The sequence below is a fragment of the Orycteropus afer genome, unplaced genomic scaffold (assembly GCF_000298275.1).
Source record: "Orycteropus afer afer isolate SDZICR_OR568_19922 unplaced genomic scaffold, OryAfe1.0 scaffold00179, whole genome shotgun sequence".
Taxonomy (NCBI): Eukaryota; Metazoa; Chordata; class Mammalia; order Tubulidentata; family Orycteropodidae; genus Orycteropus; species Orycteropus afer.
In genome coordinates this window covers 481,562-499,257 of record NW_006921766.1, presented here as the reverse complement: position 1 = coordinate 499,257, position 17,696 = coordinate 481,562, and the positions used below count along the sequence as shown (strand labels likewise).

At 44.8% G+C, this 17,696-nt stretch overlaps 1 protein-coding gene across 1 annotated transcript; it reads left to right on the top strand.

The window, feature by feature from the left end:
- The first annotated feature begins 1,321 nt into the window (after nt 1-1,321).
- LRRC3 (leucine rich repeat containing 3) lies at nt 1,322-2,119 on the top strand. Its single transcript, XM_007947245.2, has one exon. The coding sequence runs from the start codon at nt 1,322-1,324 to the stop codon at nt 2,117-2,119; it is 798 nt and encodes a 265-aa protein (XP_007945436.2).
- The last annotated feature ends 15,577 nt before the right edge of the window (nt 2,120-17,696 follow it).

Genomic DNA, 17,696 nt, shown 5'->3' with positions numbered 1-17,696 from the left:
CCCCATCTCCTGCCTCACCCCCGGCCTCCCCCACTGTCCTCAGGCCTCACTCCCAACCCCTCACAAGACTTCCCTGTTCCCTCGCTTTTTGCCTTCAGGCCTCGCCCCACCCAGGGCCCCAGAGCGCCACCTACCTGCATCCCTATTTTCTCGCAGGATCTGCCCTGCCAGCGGACCTAGGATGACCTATGGCTCCGCCCCTCCACAGACCCCGCCCTGGTTCCATCCCACTCTTCCTCAGGCTCAGATTCAGTGCAGGGGCTCCTCACAAAATCTCCCTAGTTCTTCCGTCACTGAATGCCTTCAGGCTCCGCTCTGCCCTTGCTTCTACAATTTTACCTCCCCTCCTTGCGAAGGCCTTGCCCATCTCAGCCCCTACCCATCTCCAGTCCCGCCCGTAGACCCCGCCCATGGGCGGGCGTGTCGGTCGGTGGCTCTAGGTTTGGGCTCAGGGTCTGCGGGCAGCGCAGTACACCGGGCGTGGCGCGGAGCCCGGCTGGTTCGCAGAGGAGCACCCTCGCAGTTTCGCGGCAATCGGATGCAGTCCAGGTAAAGCCTCCTTTCCCATCCCCCATCCACCGGGCCGGGCGTCCGCGGGTCCTGGGTCCCAGCCTCCCCGGCCCTCGCCCCCGCGCGGCCCGGATACTTACAGCCTGTCTTGGCTTGCTTCCCCACCTCCTCTCCCCGAACATAATTGAAATAACAGACGATGACCCCTCGTCTGATGTTGGTAATGGTTGCCATTGGAGCTGAACCACGGACCGGAGGGCGGTTTATTATTATCATTTTCTGAAGATTGTCAAAATTAGTAAGAAATTAAGCTTTCGACAAGCAAAACCGCCTCGCCGCGGAGGTGCGCGCGCTCACTCCCTCTGGGTCGCTGAGTGATCCAGCCTGACATGGCATTCCTGGAACTCTCTAGGGAGAGCCGGCAGCCAGGCTTCCTGGGGGTGCTAGGGCGCTCCTCCATCTGTGTGGTGGGTGCGGCCAGCCAGCGGGCATTGTGAGCGCCCTTCTTTGTTACCAGCCACCCTTCTGGTCCCTTTGGGAGTCTCTGGGCAAGTTACGAGGCAGGCCTGTTTAAAGAAGGGTGACCCCTATTGGGCAGCTGCTTCAGTTTAGGGCCTTCACAAAAGTTGCCCAGATCCAACTGCCCACACTGGCAGCGCCGATGGCTCCTTTCCTCTCACTCTTTTTCCTTTTCTTTCTTAGAACCTAGAGGTTGCACCATTTTCCTTGGCAAATAAGGAAAATAAAGTTTATGTCTTCGAGGGACACTTCCTCACACTGCTGGCAGCCTAAGGAGTGGAGAGGAGCATAGATGGCAGGACTGGCCCAAGGCAGGATGGCCCTTTTGGGCAGACAGAGCCCCTCCTCCCTGCAGGTCTCCAAGGGAGGGCCTTGCCTCCTTCTCCTCTTCTGCCTGCCTTTGGGGGCCACCTGTCCACAGGGCTGCCAGTGTCCAGAGCATGCAGGGGCAGTGGCTGTGCACTGCAGTGCCAGTGGCCTGCAGGAGGTTCCCAAGGACATCCCCACCAACACTGTGCTCCTGAAGCTTGATTCCAACCAGATTGCTCGAATTCCTGATGGAGCCTTCCAGCACCTGAGCCAGCTGAAGGAGCTGGACTTGTCTGGGAATGCTATCGAGTCCATTGGCCCAGCGACCTTTGCTGGCCTGGCTGGGGGTCTGCGGCTGCTGGACCTGTCCAACAATCGCATCCGCAGGATCCCCAAGGACGCCTTGGGCAAACTCAGTGCCCAAGTCCGCCTGTCCCACAATCCCCTGCACTGCGAATGTGCCCTACAAGAAGCCTTGTGGGCGTTGCGGCTGGACCCTGACTCAGCGGATGCTATTGCTTGCCACACCTCTGTGCGGGAGGAATTTGTGGGGAAGCCGCTAATCCAGGCCCTTGATGCCGGCATCAGCTTCTGCAATGCCCATCACAGGACTACTGACGTGGCCATGCTGGTCACTATGTTTGGCTGGTTTGCCATGGTGATCGCCTATGTCGTATACTATGTGCGCCAGAACCAGGAGGATGCCAGAAGACACCTGGAGTACCTGAAGTCCCTGCCCAGCACCCCCATCTCCAAGGACCCAATAAGCCCTGCACCCTAGCACCCACCAGCACCCTGGGTACCACCTACCAAGTCTTTAGGCAAACCCACATCCCAGCTGGCTCCACCACTTTACTTTTGTAGCAGGTTGTGTGACTTGTGTTTTTGTTATTCCCCCAGTGAGGTGATTGGCGATGACCAGTACTCCTTTTGTGCAGTGCTTTATATCTCATAAAGCACCTTCACATACTCAGACCCATTTGATGGATGAAGAACGTGAAACTGAGACACTGGAGGACTTTCCCATGATAACACAGGAAATGCCCCAGTTGGGACTGAGAGCCAGGTCATCTGTGGAATTCTGTGTTCTTTCCACTCTGCAAGCTTCTTCCATATGCTATCCAGAAGATGTTAGTATGTACTTGGAGAGTTGTTAATATGCATTGCATAAATGCAAGACTCTCCTCCTTGGAGCTTTGCAGTCTAGATTCATCTGTTAAAGGCACTGAGAAGTCCTGCAGGGAGAAACTGGTTAACCTTTGTTTACCTAGTATTTCCCAAATATATTTGACCCTAGAACCCTAGAACCTTCTTTCCAAAGCAAAGTAATAGTATCTTATCAACAGTTTGGGAAATGCTATATCAGATCAGAGTTTCTTAGAGAGGAGAGTAGAATGTGTAACTCTAACTTTTCTACAACTTCGTCTAGTTTTAGAATGTTTGTGAAGAGTGATGCTTCTGCCAAACTTTCAGTTTGGTGAGAGGAAAACAAAAGCATGGAATAAAAGCTTGGAAACATCCAGTATAGATCATCAAGGGGGTCATGTCAACAGCCAGACAAATGCAGTCCTGCCCCTTTTCTGCCACTCAGTCTGTGTCTGCCAATGGTAAGGCACCTCTTAAGTCACTGCCGTGCCTTGTTTTTCTATTTATTAATATCTAAAGCCACTCTTTACCAAGGACAGGAAGACTGCTGTTCGATGATTCAAGGTCAACCAACAAGATGCTTTCTTTTCTCCAGCAACAAGAACTCTTCCTCTTTCACCTTGACTGCCAGGAATCTCAGAGCTACTTCGATGCTCAATTTTCTTACCTATCTTGCTTCAAGTTCAGGGTAAACATCTGTCTTCTTTCTAATTTGATTTTTTACTGTGCTTTTGTATGGGTGTTTATATTTTAAACTACTTCAGATATTTTGTGTGGAGGAAGTAAATAGGTGTAAATTGTTTATGGAGTTAAGGTGTACAGGATAGAAAGCTAACCAAGCAGACATTTAAAAACAATTAAAAATCTAGAATGACTTGTATTTGGAAGATATCAATGACTTGAAAGGGCATCATGAGATTGTGTTTACCATGTGCTCTCTCCCACCCCATGGTGATTGGTTGTTTTGATTCAGTAACTCAGAACATCTAGTCATTCACTGGCTGCAGTAGAGCCTGGAAAGGCTTATCTGAACAAAGTCTGATTTTTTGGTTAAAAAGAAACTGTCATTTAAAAGAAATGACAACAGATATCAGATCCCCTCTATACCAAGTGCCCTACCATCTTTGTTCATAGAGGCCTATGTCCCCTCAGAGCTGGGTCTGTGTTATGAACTGCTGGATGGGTTTTTCTATGACTCTCTAAGGAAGTTCACAGGGTCCCACCCTCTGGGACCCTGAGGCTCCCTCCTGCTCATTGGTGCTCCCACCCTTAGTGCCTGGAAGCTTGCACTCCTGGGGTTGCCCTTCTGGCCTTCCCCGTCCTCTAACCCCTTGGCCACTGAGGTTAGCATGATAGGGCACAGTGAGCCTCCCTTAGGACAAGCCCATTACCCATTCTTCACTGCCATCATGTCAGTGTTACACGTAGGAGAACACTGCCCCTGGATGTACCCCAAGACCCCTCAACTGACTTGGCCCTGTATCTCCTGACAGGAGGACACTTGCTGAATGGATACTGAGCTCTGATCAGAACCCACCAGCCCACAACCTGAAGCCTGCTGAGGCCTCCCATCAGCCCCATTCCTGCCTCATGGCCCCAGCAGGGTCAGGAAACAGTGACTCCTCCATCCAGGGTAGTACCAGGCCTGTCACTTCTGGAATTATGGGGGTCCCTATTTTCTAGCAGGATGAACTCATTACAGCTGGGAGGACCTGTTCCCAAGTGCTGTTTGAGGCTGCCTTGGTCAAATTAGTATGACCTTGTGTCTTTCTCAGGCCCTGTCCTCAAGGTGTTTCACATACCAGGTGTGGAGCCCTCTGGGCACCTTGACTTCAAGGCTGGGCCCAGAAGTGTGGAGAGTCTGCGCATGCTCATTCAGTGTCCCGGCTTCCAGCTTGGCCTCAGAATATGGCCTGGCAGTCCTGCAGGCACCATTTTCCTGTTTGGCCTGGGGTTGGGGAGCTCCCAAAGGAGCAGCTCTTCACTCCTGGGACTCAGCCAATTCCCAATGAGCCCCGCACCCCAGATGTCTGTACCTGACAGAGATTAGAAGCACCTCATCATTGAATTCAAGTGCAGATTCCTGGGTCCATCCCCAGATAGTCTAATTCAGTAGATGGGACCCTGGATTTTTAACAGCACCCTGTGATGATTGTGGCTGTCATCCTCCAAGCTTTGGAAACCACCTACCTTTGTGATTCCTGGTTTTCCTGCAGGACCACAGGGACCCTGAGCAGTTGGGACAGGGCATCTTGGGTCAGGCAGCACCAACCCAGATGGCCTTGGGACATCTGCAGAGAATGGACACTAGATGTCTTTGCCACTCAGGCAGCATGACCTGCTGGCTGCTTGGCATCCACAACACCCACCCCACTCAGGGCCCTACTCCTCCTCTCTCACCCTGCTCTGGAGTTCTTTTTCCATTCTCCAGCTGCCAGCTGCCCCAGCATGTGTCCTCACTGACAGGCTGGGACTTGCTACCTATCAGCCCTGTGTCCCTGCTACCTGAACCCACCCTGTCCCTATCTCCCTGGGGTCTCTTCCTTCCACCTCCAGCATAACCAAAACCAAAACCACTGCCATCGAGTTGATTCCAACTCATAGTCAGAGTAGAACTGCCGCATAGGGTTTCTAGGGTGATAAATCTTTATCAAAGCAGACAGCTGCATCTTTTTCCCATGGAGCGATTGGTGGGTTCAAACTGCTGACCTTTTGGTTAGCAGCCAAATGTTTTAACCGCTATGCCACCAGAACTCCTCCCAGCATTCCCAAGCCCTGTTATTTTTGAAGAGTCCTGCTCTCAGCCTAGAGCTCCAGTGATGACTAGGATTCAGTGTTGGCTGTCTGGGAGAAGTAAAACCAGTGTTTGTGTCTGCTGACTCTCAGGCCTAGAACTTTCCACTTGGTGAAAGTGGACTATGGAATGTCATCAAAACAAAAGAAAAAGTCTCTGTCAGTGTCCAATTGAAGAGTGGCCAAGCATGTGAGGCCCAGCAGGGTCCATACCCTCACCTGCCTGGTGAGGACTGAGGTGCCCAGATATGCTTGGTCCTGCATTGGTAACCATAACAAAAATGCTGTCCAGAAGAGTGCATCACCTAGTGGCAGCCAAGCTTGGTACTACCAGCTCAGATGACCCTGGACAGTCATGCAACTTTCTGTGCCTCAGTTTCCCCTCAGTAAGGGCTAGCATGACCATGGTCTCTGAAATTGGCATCCTTAGCTCTCTGCCATTTGGCCATTGGCAACAGTAACTGTCTTGTCCCTAGAGTCTGTGACCCCCTTTTGAGTGCCCACTTCTCTTTATGAGAAGTTGGGCTCTCAGGGGAAGGTGAGCCTGGTGGGCTAGTCTCTCTGAGGCACCATTCACCCAACCTACTCTGCACAAAACACCCATGAGGAGGGCTGTCAGATCTCTTTACCTCCCTGCAGATCCTTGCAATGGGAAAACAGAGAGCCATCACAGTTTAAACTCTTAGAAACAAGAAATCCGTGAGAGTCTTTACCAAGCTCTGCCTGCCTCCTTCTCTTCCTCAGACACACAGACTTCTGGAAGGTTCTGGATTCCCTGGGCATATCTGCACTGGACTCCTTGAGACATTGTGGTCCTGGCTGTGTGGGACTCCAGGTCCTGAGAGTCTTTATTTACAACATGTGCATCTTGGGCATGGCTAGGCCTTATGCCCAGGACCTGACCCCCACTTGCCTGGCTTTGAGGTGCTTCCTGCCCAGCCCCCTTGGCATGAGTGAGCTAGAGATTCTCCCCTTGCAGGGGCATACATTCCCCATTCCCCAGAGCCTCACCCCCATGTCATTCAGTGGGCATAAGGTGGCAGGGAAGATGGCACAGCCCCTCCCTCTAGGATAGCACACTTTTGGGCACCAGCTGGGGTTGGGAGCATAGCCCACATGGCAGAGTCCTGGCAGTTTTTCCACAGGGAGCTCCCACATGAGGTTAGGACCATTTCACCAGAGGGTGGCCCTTGGCACTGTGGCCAGACCACGTTTCCAATAGCTTCACCTGGGTCTTGCTTTGGCTGCTCTGCAGCAGTGATTGGCTCAAATCCTTCCTATAGGAACATCCAGACCTCTCATCCTCATGCTGGAAATCAAGTTTGATTCAGAACCTGTCAACTTGGAAATCAACAATAGTTAGGACAGGAAAAGGACATTCCCAATTTGCATTACCATCACCAAAGGAGAAATATCTCTCTCAGTTGTTAACCCCCCAGTATTTTAACAGCCCTTGTGACCTCTTAAAATTTCTGAAAAGCAGAGCTGTCACTTTGATGACTAAGGTGCACCCAACCCAGGCTACGGCCTTTTCAATCACCTTATATGCATGCAAAAGCTGGACATTGAAAAAGCAAAACAGAAGAGGAATTGATGCATTCAAATTGGCCTGTTGGCAAAGAATGTTGACTATACCATGCAATGTCAGAAGAACAAACAAATCAATCTTAGAATAAATATAACCCGAATGTTCCTTAGCAGTAAAGATGATAAGACTTCAGCTTTCTTACTTTGGACATGTCATCAGGAAAGACCAATTGATAAAAAAGAGCATTATGTTCGGTAAAGTAGAGGGTCAGTGAAAATGGGGGAAACCCTTGATGCCATGGATTAACACAATGGCCACAACAATACACTCAAACATTTCAAAGATCATGAAGATGGTGCAGGACCAGGCAATATTTTGTTTTGTTATACATAAGGTCACTGGAAGGCAACTAATAGTAGCAACAGTCGGGTCCCAGGACACCTGCTGGCCTTCCATTGCTGTCCATTCATGTGTTACTTGTGGATGCAACTTTCTAAATTTGAAATCTATTTATTGACTATTTTAATTTCTTCTATTGTGAATTATCTGTTCATGTCTTTGCATTTTTCCCTATGAGGGTCTTCACACATATTTACAAGAGCTCTTTCATAGCTCAAATATTAACCTATTATTACCAAACTATTAGAATGCCATTTATATTCTAATAGTTTCATCAATATGTGCTGACATTCCAACTTTATTTATATTTTTAAAATACATAGCATCATATAAAACCAAACTCACTGCCTTCAAGTGTTGAGTCTGACTCATAGTGACCCTCATTGGGTTTCCAAGACAGTAAATCTTTATGAAGTAGATTGACCCACCTTTGTTCTGTGGAATGGCTAGTGGGTTTGAACCATCAACCTTCTGAGTAGCAGTCAAATGCCTTAGACACTGTACCACCAGAGCTCCTATATACTTAACAAATGTATGTTGTTGTTGTTGTTATGTGCCCTCAAGTCGGACCCAACTCATAGCGACCCCTCCTTGGTTTCCGAGGCAGTATCACTACAGAAGTAGATTGCCCAGTAGATTTTGGTATATTTTAATACCTGAAAGATCAAGCTTTCCTTCATTTTTCAAGAGTAGTTTGTCTATTAATACTTTGAAATACTCTGATAAATTACTTTATTAATTAAAAAGAATGAAGTTGGGGTTTTGATTGAAGTGCTTAAAAACTGAATATTAACTTGGAAATTTTGACAATATTAGTTTATTTGGAAGTTTATTCAAATCATCATTTAAGTTCTGCATTCTGTTTGGTGAAATACTTGAAGGACACAATTAAAACACATTTTCCCTCTCTCCTTTCGACAACCTTCCTTGCCCTGTGGCCGATGCCCTGATTGGAAGTTCTGGCCTCCAGACTGTGAAACAATAAAGTACTGCCCTCTAGAGGCCCCCACTAGAGCACTAGAGACAAGTGCACACAGCACTAGAGACGAAAACAATGAGTATGAGTGAGTATGGGAGCATGTACACATATAAATGAGCAAGTGTGCATGTTTTGAATGTGTGTATGTATACATGTGTGTGGGGTGTGTCACCAGTGGTGAGGTGAGAAGATGCTCACAGGACCAGGCCAGAAATGCCAGCACCAGGAACAAAAGACCACTATGAAAATAAAGTCATTTTGTCAGTAGCTGTGCTGTGCACCCACTGACATGGCATGGTTTGAGAGCAGACAAAGTCCAGTCTTGTCACGACTGGGGGAGACAGGTATATTTATATGACTGGGTTGTCCTTCCAACTTGGTTGGGGTTTCGGGAGAGCTTGGAAGTAAAAAGTAGATCAGAGACTACTTTGGACAATGTTTTCTGTTTAAAAAAATGTGCCCCTCAAGAAGTACCCCCAAATAAGGAAGTGAGAGGGAGCTGTTGCATTGTGGGAAATTGCAGTCAATGTCATGAGATAAAGTGTATGTGAGCTGCTATATGGAAGGTGAATTTGCTCTGTCAACTTTCACCCAAATCAACAATAAAAGTTAAAAAAAAAAAAAAAGATATAAACAGCCCCAAATAAAGCATAATTTGCACAAAGATGATCTTCAAGTGTTATTCATACCAGTACAGGCACTTGGAAAGGATTCCTGTGGTTTAACACAAGGGACGCTGAGCTCACCCGGAATGTCGTCATGGCAAAGGACAACACAGTTGTTAAGCATCACAAGTATGTGGCCACGTCAAGGTGGATGTAAATCCACACTAAACAGCACACTGCTTTGTAAATGGTTGTCAGCAGGGACAAAAAACAGAAAGGCAGACTTGAAAGATGTAAATATTTTCATATTCTTTACATTTTTCTTCTCTTGTTTGAATTCACGATTAAAAAACGAAACAAAAACCTTGATTCACAGTTTGTCTTTTTCTACCCAAAGGGACAGAAAATAAATATTGTTGCCACAGAGAGGGTGGCAGTGCTGTTTGACAGTAAATAGGGTGTGGTCCAGGCCTTGTCTCTGTGCCCACAGTGTTGGTGTGCACTTGTTTTCTTTCTCGCGGGTCAGCCCTGACCACTAGTCCAGTCAGATGCCCTGCAGACTTTCGAGGTGCAGAGAAACCTACTGCTGCCCAGTGCAGAGAGGAGCTGTCCAGGATCCAAGTGCTTTCTCAGGGAGCATGGGACAGACAGGACTTCGGAGAGCACCTAATCTGGCCCTGTCCCCATGAATAAACCAAGGCTTGGAAACTGGGAAGGGCGTGCCCAAAGTGCACTAGGGAGTAGGTGTGGGGGCTTGGTCTGTGTGGGTGTGGAGGCCAGGGTCTTGGGAGCTCCCATCAGTGCTCCCAGGTGGGAAGCCTCCTTTTCTCTTCCATGGTCAGTTTACCTCTGGGGGCACCTTCTGGGGTTCCACCTATGCAAAGACTGACAATAACAGCCCCTCAGTCACCCTGAGGCCCATGGTTCTCTCTGTTTTTCCTCCTTTACCCTTGAATCCTGATTAAAATTCCAATCTGCCAGGAATCTCCAGGCAGATCTTAAGAGGTTGGCTTGTCCTCTGCACTCCTCTTGGGTAGAGTGGGCAGATTTAGCAAATAAGTAACAGGAGTCCAGGTTTGATTTGAATGCCCAATAAACACCAGGTTTGGGCAGACTAGGAAATCCCTGGTGATTTACTTCCAACAATTAGCCCATGAAAACCATATGGATCACAATAGAATATTATCTGAGATAGTGCTGGAAGATGAGCCCTCTAGGTTGGAAGGCATATGCAGTAGCAGTGGACTCAAGCACCATGAAGATGGCACAGGACTGGGTGGTTTTTTTTCTGTTATAGATGGGGTCTTAATGGTCAGAGCCAACTCGATGGCCACAAACAACATTCTTGTACAGACCTGTTGCTCAGCCCCCATCACCTCAAGCAGGGGCTGAGAGATGCCACAAGGAGTGAGTGGGATTAGGGGCTCAGGAAGCAAAGTTTCTCCTCTCTGCTTGTGAGTTATTTCCCCTTGTATCAAGTTTTCTAGTTTTGGAGCCAGATTACTTCAAAAAGTGAATTAGGAAGCTTTCTATCATTTCTTGTTATGAAGAGTTCATCAATGAAGGGAACTATTTGCTTTTTGAAAGTGTTAAAAATGACCAAATTGTCATTTGAGTATTAATTCATTTTCTAGAAGTAACTCTAATAATTTTAATTTTCTTCTCTTAATATTGACCTTTTTGGAGTTTCTATTTCTTCTTGAGTCATTTTGATAATTGATATTTTCCTCCTTTCTGATTTCTGAAATTTATAGCATCAGCATGTAGTATTATTTTCTCATATGTGTTTTACTTCATGACTGTAATTATATTTATTTATTTATTTTGGCTATTTTAAGCTTGAGTAAACTATTTGGTAGGTTACCTAGAGGTGTGTGAATTGATCATTGTCATGGATTGAGTTGTGTCTGCCAAAATAAGTGTTGTAAATCCTCTGTGCCTGTGGCTACAATCTCATTTGGGAATGGGTTGTCTTTGTTATGTTAATGAGGAAAGGTTAGTGCATGGTGTGTTTTGAGTCAATCTCATTTGAGATATAAATGAGATATAAAAGAGATTAACCACACAAGTGAGAGAAGCAGAGGTGGGGGAAGATTGATCTTGAGCCACATAGAGATCTCCAAGGAGCCAGAAGACAAAATAGAAAGACAAGGACCTTCTCCTTGCGCCCACAGAGAGAGAAAGCCTTCCCTGAGAGCTGGTGCCCTGATTTCTAGCCTCCTGACTTGTGAGAAAATAAACTTCTGTCTGTTAAAAACATCCACTAGTGGTATTTCTGTTGTAGTAGCACTAGACAACTAAGACAATCATCTATATACCATTTTTATAAAATTGTGGTTTTATTTCAAATTTCTTTAAATTATGAACTCCATCATATGTGTAAAAGAAAGTATTTAAAGAATTGTTAAATGAGCACTCATGTATCCACCATGCTCCTCACCAATTGTATTCCTCTGCCCACAACCCCACCCCCAGAGCTAATCACATTCTGACTTTGGTGCTGGTAATTCCCTGTCTTTCCTTTACACTTCTACTTACATATGTATGTATCTTAAGTTGCCTAGTGCTGCTCTAACAGAAATACCACAAATGGTAAGCCACTGATGTTGGCTTTCACAAATAGAAATTTATTTTCTCACAGTTTAGGAGGTTAAGGATCTGAGTTCAAGGCATTGGCTCTAAGGGAAGTCTTTCTCTCTCTCTTGGGTCTGGGGGAATGTCCTTGTCTTATTTCAGCCTCTGTTTCTTGGTTCCTTGAAGATCTCATGTGACATGGACTCTATCTCCCCCCATTTGTCTTTGCTTGCTCACTCTTCTCTTTTTATATGTCAGGAGAGATTGATGTAAGGCACCACCACTGCCATCAAGTGGATTCCAACCCATAGTGACCCTCATTGGTTTTCCAAGGCAGTAAATCTTTATCAAAGTAGATTGCCTCATCTTCCTCCCTTGGAGAGCTGGTGAGTTTGAACCACTAACCTTTGGGCTAGCAGCCAAATACCTTACTCACCACACCCTTTGGAATTTAAGGTACACCCTTTGGCAAGGTTGTGGTGGCTTCTTGATCACAGCCAACTACCAAGAGGGAGCAAGTAGTTGGACCTGTGAGCTCAGGACCACGGTCACAGGGGACGTCAGGCCCAACTGGCAAACACACTACACAAAAGCATTGTTCTACATCCTACTTTGGTGAGTAGCAACTGGGGTCTTAAAAGCTTGCAAGTGGCCATCTAGATGCAACAGTGGATCTCTTCTTGTGCAGAGCAAAGAAGAACAAAGAAAACCAAAGACATGTGGAAACAATTAGTCGAAGGAACTGGTAGACCATGCATTGCTCAGCCTATATGACCATAAGACCAGAAGAACTAGATAGTGCCTGGCTACCACTGCCAACAACTTGGAGGGGAATCAGTGCAGGAGACCCTGGATAGAGTGGGAGAACAATGTGGAACAAAACTAAAAATCATTAAAAAAAAAGACCAGGTTTGCTGGTCTGATAGAGCTTGGTGAAACCCCTGAGACTATGATCCCTAGTTACCCTTCAGGTCTGGAGTTGAACTCACTCCTGTGGCTTCAGCCAAACAACAGACAGGCATATAGGTGAACAATTACATCAGGAATATGTACTCCTTGGAGCAATCAATCATGGGAGAACAGAAGGGCAGCATTTGCACAGGGAGGTAGCTCAGGGGGTGGGAGTGCATGGAAGGGAAGGGCACAAGGCAGAGGTAACTACAGGGAGGAAGTGGGAAGAGAGCTTTTACATTGAGGGGAATTGCAGTCAATGTCATGAGACAAAAAGTGTATGAACTACTGTATGGAAAGTGAATTTGCTCTGTAAACTTCATTTCGTTCTGCTCTACATAGAGTCACTATGAATCAGAGATGACTTGACAGCACCTAACAACAACAACTATAAACTTCCACTCAAATCACAATATTTTTTTAAAATAAGATACACCCTTCATTAATACTGCCTCATTAACATAACAAAGAAAACCCATTCCCAAATGATATTACAACTGCTTCAGGGATTAGGATTTATAACACATATTTGGAAGAGGACACAATTTAATCTGTAATACATGTGTCTATCCTTAAGCAAGAGTTTTCCCTGTTTTTGCTCATTACATATATGGGTCATAGAGTTTGTAGTGTTCTGTAACTTATATTTTCTTTCTACATTGTATTTTTCAGACTCATCCACATGGTTGCATTTAATTATAGTTCATTCCTTTTCACTGATGTATATTTTTCCATTGAATGAATATGTCACATTTATATATCCATTATGTTGATGGAAATTTTTCTCCCCAACTTTGACTGTATAATAATAATAATAATAATAAAGAACATTTTTGAGTCTTTTTCCTGGGAGTATACCCAGGACTGAAATTGCTGGGCCTTAGAGAATATACAAGGAGCTCTGGTAGCATAGTGCCTAAGGCACTTGACTGCTAACCAGAAGGCTGGCAGTTCAAACTCACCAGCCACTCCTTGGAAGGAAGGTTGGGCAATCTACTTCCTTAGTGATACCACCTTGGAAACCCAAGGAGGAGTTGCTATGAGTTGGGTCCAACTTGAAGGCACATAGCAACAACCACAACAGAGAATACACAGAGGAGCTCTGGTGGTGGTTAAGGCATTTGGTTGTTAACAAGAAGGTTGGCAGTTCAAACCCACCAGCTATTCTGCAGGAGAAAGATGAGGCAATCTACTTCTGTAAAGACTTATAGCCTTGGAAACCCAAGGGGAGTTGCTATGAGTTGGAATTGACTCAATGGCAGTGAAGGAATACACAAGGAGTCTTGGGTACAATCGTTAGGTGTTTGGCTGCTAACTGAAAGGTTGCTGGTTCTAACCCACCCCATGGAATAAAATGTAACAATCTGTTTCCATAAATATTACAGCCTTAGAAACTCTATGGGGAAGTTCTACTCTGTCCTATAGGGTTGTTATGAGTTGGAAATGACATGACAGAAATGGATAATGGGTAGGAAATACATGAGGAGTCTTTGGGTAGGGTAAATAGTTAAGCATTGGAATATTAACCAGAAGGTTGGTGGTTCAAACTCACCCAGAGGCACTTTGGAAGTAAGGCCTGGCAATCTGCTTCCAAAAGGACACAGCCTTGAAAATCCTATGGAGTGAAGTCCCACATTTGGGGTCACCATGAGTTCGAATTGACTTGATGACAACTAACAACAACAACATATTCATTTTTACTAAATGATGCCAAAATGCTTTCCAGAGCACTAGTACCAATTACATCCCCACCTATAGCACATGGGCATTTCTGTTACTTCAGTGGTTTAGTGTATAAATTTATTCTTTACCCCATTAAATGCATTTTAACTTAGATTCCTTATTTCTAGTTTTAATATTGCAACTTTTGATTTTCATAAAGTACTGCATTTTCCTGATGCACATACATTCCATATTTTCAACTTTTAAGCTTTAAAAGAAGAATGACGGGGCATTCATCATCACAAAGAATGTATCAAGATCTGTCATGAAGTATAATGCTGTCAGTGATAGGATAATATCCATATGCCCATGAAGAAGGCCAGTTAATACTACTATTGTTCAAATTTATGCACCAACCACCAAAGCCAAAGATGAAGAAGTTGAAGATTTCTACCTACTTCTGCAGTCTGACATAGACCGAAATTACAATCAAGATGTGTTAATTATCACTGGTGATTGGAATGCAAAAGTTGGAAACAAAGACAAATCACCACTAGCTGGAAAATATAGCCTGGTGATAGAAATAACGCTAGTCATCGCATAATAGAATTTTGCAAAACCAAATAATCGCAAATAACTTTTTTCAACAACACAAACAGCAGCTATACATGTGGACTTCACCAGATGGAGTACACATCCCTGCAGCCCTTGGCAACCAGGGCTGACCTTTAGGTCAATTCTTGGGTACCAACACCAATTAGAAATATTCAGGCTGTTGGTTCTGTCAGAGTAGCTGACAGTTCACTGCTCCAACCATCTCCATACTCACTGTTTCATTCAGGTTTTTCCACTATTTGGTACCTAATCCACTTCTGTATACTTACTTTCAAACTTAGAGCTCTAGGATTATCTCCTGTATCTCTGTCAATTGGTTTCTCTTTTCTTTGTTGAAGGGGGTCTGTGGAGCTTGTCTGCCTTTCTGCCATCTTACTGGAAGTCTCAAAAAGCATGTTTCTTATGAACAACATTTAATATGGTCTTGTTACTTCTATGGTAGGATGAGTTGACAGAAAAACTTGCTTCCAGTTGCAAATATGTAGACATGTTGGGAAAATATAACAAAAAGACTTAAATGTGTAGCTGAACTCTAATGAAATAAAATGGACTCCTCTTCCCAATGGTAGAAATAAAAGTTAATCCAAAGCAGAGTGGTAAGCAGGAGCTAGTGGTGGGGCAGCTCATGAGTATGACAGTTGCGCAGGCTCTAGGGACTAAGGAATGAAGATTTATGCCCACAAGGATACAAGAGCCACAATCAAGAAGGGTTTATCCATAGAAGCAGCTATGGTTGTATATATGAAAATCTATTGTAATTCCCTACATTAATGATTTAAAGGAGAGAAATTACATGTTTGTCTCAATAGATGCAAAAAAGCCATTTGAAAAAGTTCAACATCTATTCACAAAACAGCCCATAGAAAACTAGAAATAGAAGGAAATTTTATTAACCTGCTAATTTCATTTCCTAAAACAAATACCACACTTAATAACACTCACTCACTCACTGCCTTCAAGTCAGTTCTGACTCATAGTGACCCCACCTTGGGTTTCTGAGGCAGTATCACTATGGAAGTAGATTGGCCAATCTTCCTTCCGAAGAGTGGCTGGTGAGTTTGAACTGCCTGCCTTCTAGTTAGCAGTAAAATGCCTTAGGCATTGCACCACTAGAAACTTTAAGTGTATTCTTCTTAAGATAAGAAATAAGGTTGCCTGTTCACCATGTCTATTCAATATATTACTGACCACCCTGACTCCCCCGCCCCCCCAAAAAAATAAGATTCTGAAACTGGCAGAGAAGAGATGAGATACATTTGTGTAATTACCTGCAGATGATACAACCATTAGATTTTAATTCCCACCAAGATACTAAACTAGGACAAATGCTGATCAACCTCAGAGGAACTATAGAGGGAAGATACCAAGGCATGGAGGTGCAGTGGGAGGCATTGTTGAACTATTGTGTCTGTGATGGTGTCTTTTGCTTGGGCAGGAGGCATCCAGGCCAGACTGTATGAGGATAAAATAGGGAAAGAACTATTGGGCATGTCTTTCTTCTCCCCCACCATCACCCTGGGACAAATCATCCTTGCTTCAATATCTAGGGAAACTCATAGCTTTGTGCAGGTGTCTGTAAGAATAAAGTCAGGGCCAAGCTTATGAGGAACTGAAAAACAAGTAGACTTGAACTACTCCCATGTCATCTGTTCCAGATGCCCCTGGGTTTGTGAATCACAATCTGAGTTATACTTTCCTGCCCCTGCCAATATTGTTCCTTGGGGGAGAGGTTGGCAAAGGGTGAAGCCCTGACCTGAGGAGATGTTTCATAGGGTGATTAGTGATATGATGGGCTTTTCTGGTGGCTGGGCATCTAACTTGGAATTCATTCCATCTTTCACTCCCTGAGCTCCTTGGGGCTGACATGGACTGGGGGGAACTTCCCACACACCTTACTTCCCACAGCAGCTAATACTCCAGGGGGAAATGAGTTCATAGATAAAAATAGCATGGTATTTGAAGAGAGCAATTATTTCAAAAGCCTGAATTATAGAGTCTATGTGAACCAGAAATATTAGAACAGAGAAAAACATAATAATTTGAAATTAGCCTAATGAGACTAAAAGAAATAATGGAAGATTTAAGTAATATTAAACAAAGAAAACACATACATGGAGCTCTGGTGGCATAGTGCCTAAGGCATTTGACTGCTAACCAGAAGGTTGGTGATTCAAACCCAGCAGCCACTCTGCAGAAGGAAGACTGGGCAATCTACTTCCATAAAGATTTACCATCTTGGAAATCAAAAGGGAGTCATTATAAGTCACAATCAACTCGATGGCAGTGAGTTTGGTTATATATATATGTATATATATATGAAATATAATGTTGTTGTTGTTATGTGCTGTTGAGTCGGCCCTGACTCATAGTGACCCCTCCTTGGGTTGCCAAGGCAGTATCACTACGGAAGTAGATTGCCCAACCTTCCATCCAATATAGTAGTTGGAATAAAAAAATACAAGAGATGGAATAAATCACAGAATGACAGAATGGTGTCTGTAATGGTTAAGGTTGTGTGTGAACTTGGCTGGACAATAATTTTCAGTGGTTTGGCAGTTACGGAATGATATAATCGTCCCCCATGATGTGGTCAGTCAATGAGTTGTAAAGGGAGTTTCTTTGGGGATGTTACCTGTACTAGATAGATGATAGATAGATAGATAAATAGATAGATAGATACATAGATACATAGATACATAGATACATAGATAGATACATAGGTAGATACTATGTAGATAGATGTTCTGGCAAAACTACCTCACTTGTGCTGGATCCTGCAACAAGCTTGTCATCATCTTACCTGCAGATCTTGGGATTCGTTGGCTTCCATAGCCTGTAAGCTAGTAGCCTGCCATCTTAACATGCCTATCTTGAATTCCTCAGCCTCTTTAGCCCATGAACCAGTAGTTTGCCATCTGACCTGCTGATCTTGGGTTTGTCAGCCCCTGCAGCTACATGAATCAGGAGAAACCTCTAGGACTTGGCTCTTACCAGCCTCCACAACAGCAAAAGGCATTTCCTTGTGATAATTCACTTATTCTCTCCTTCCCTCTCTCTAAATCAAACTAATTGCTGTCTAGTTGATCCTAACTCATAGTGACCCCTC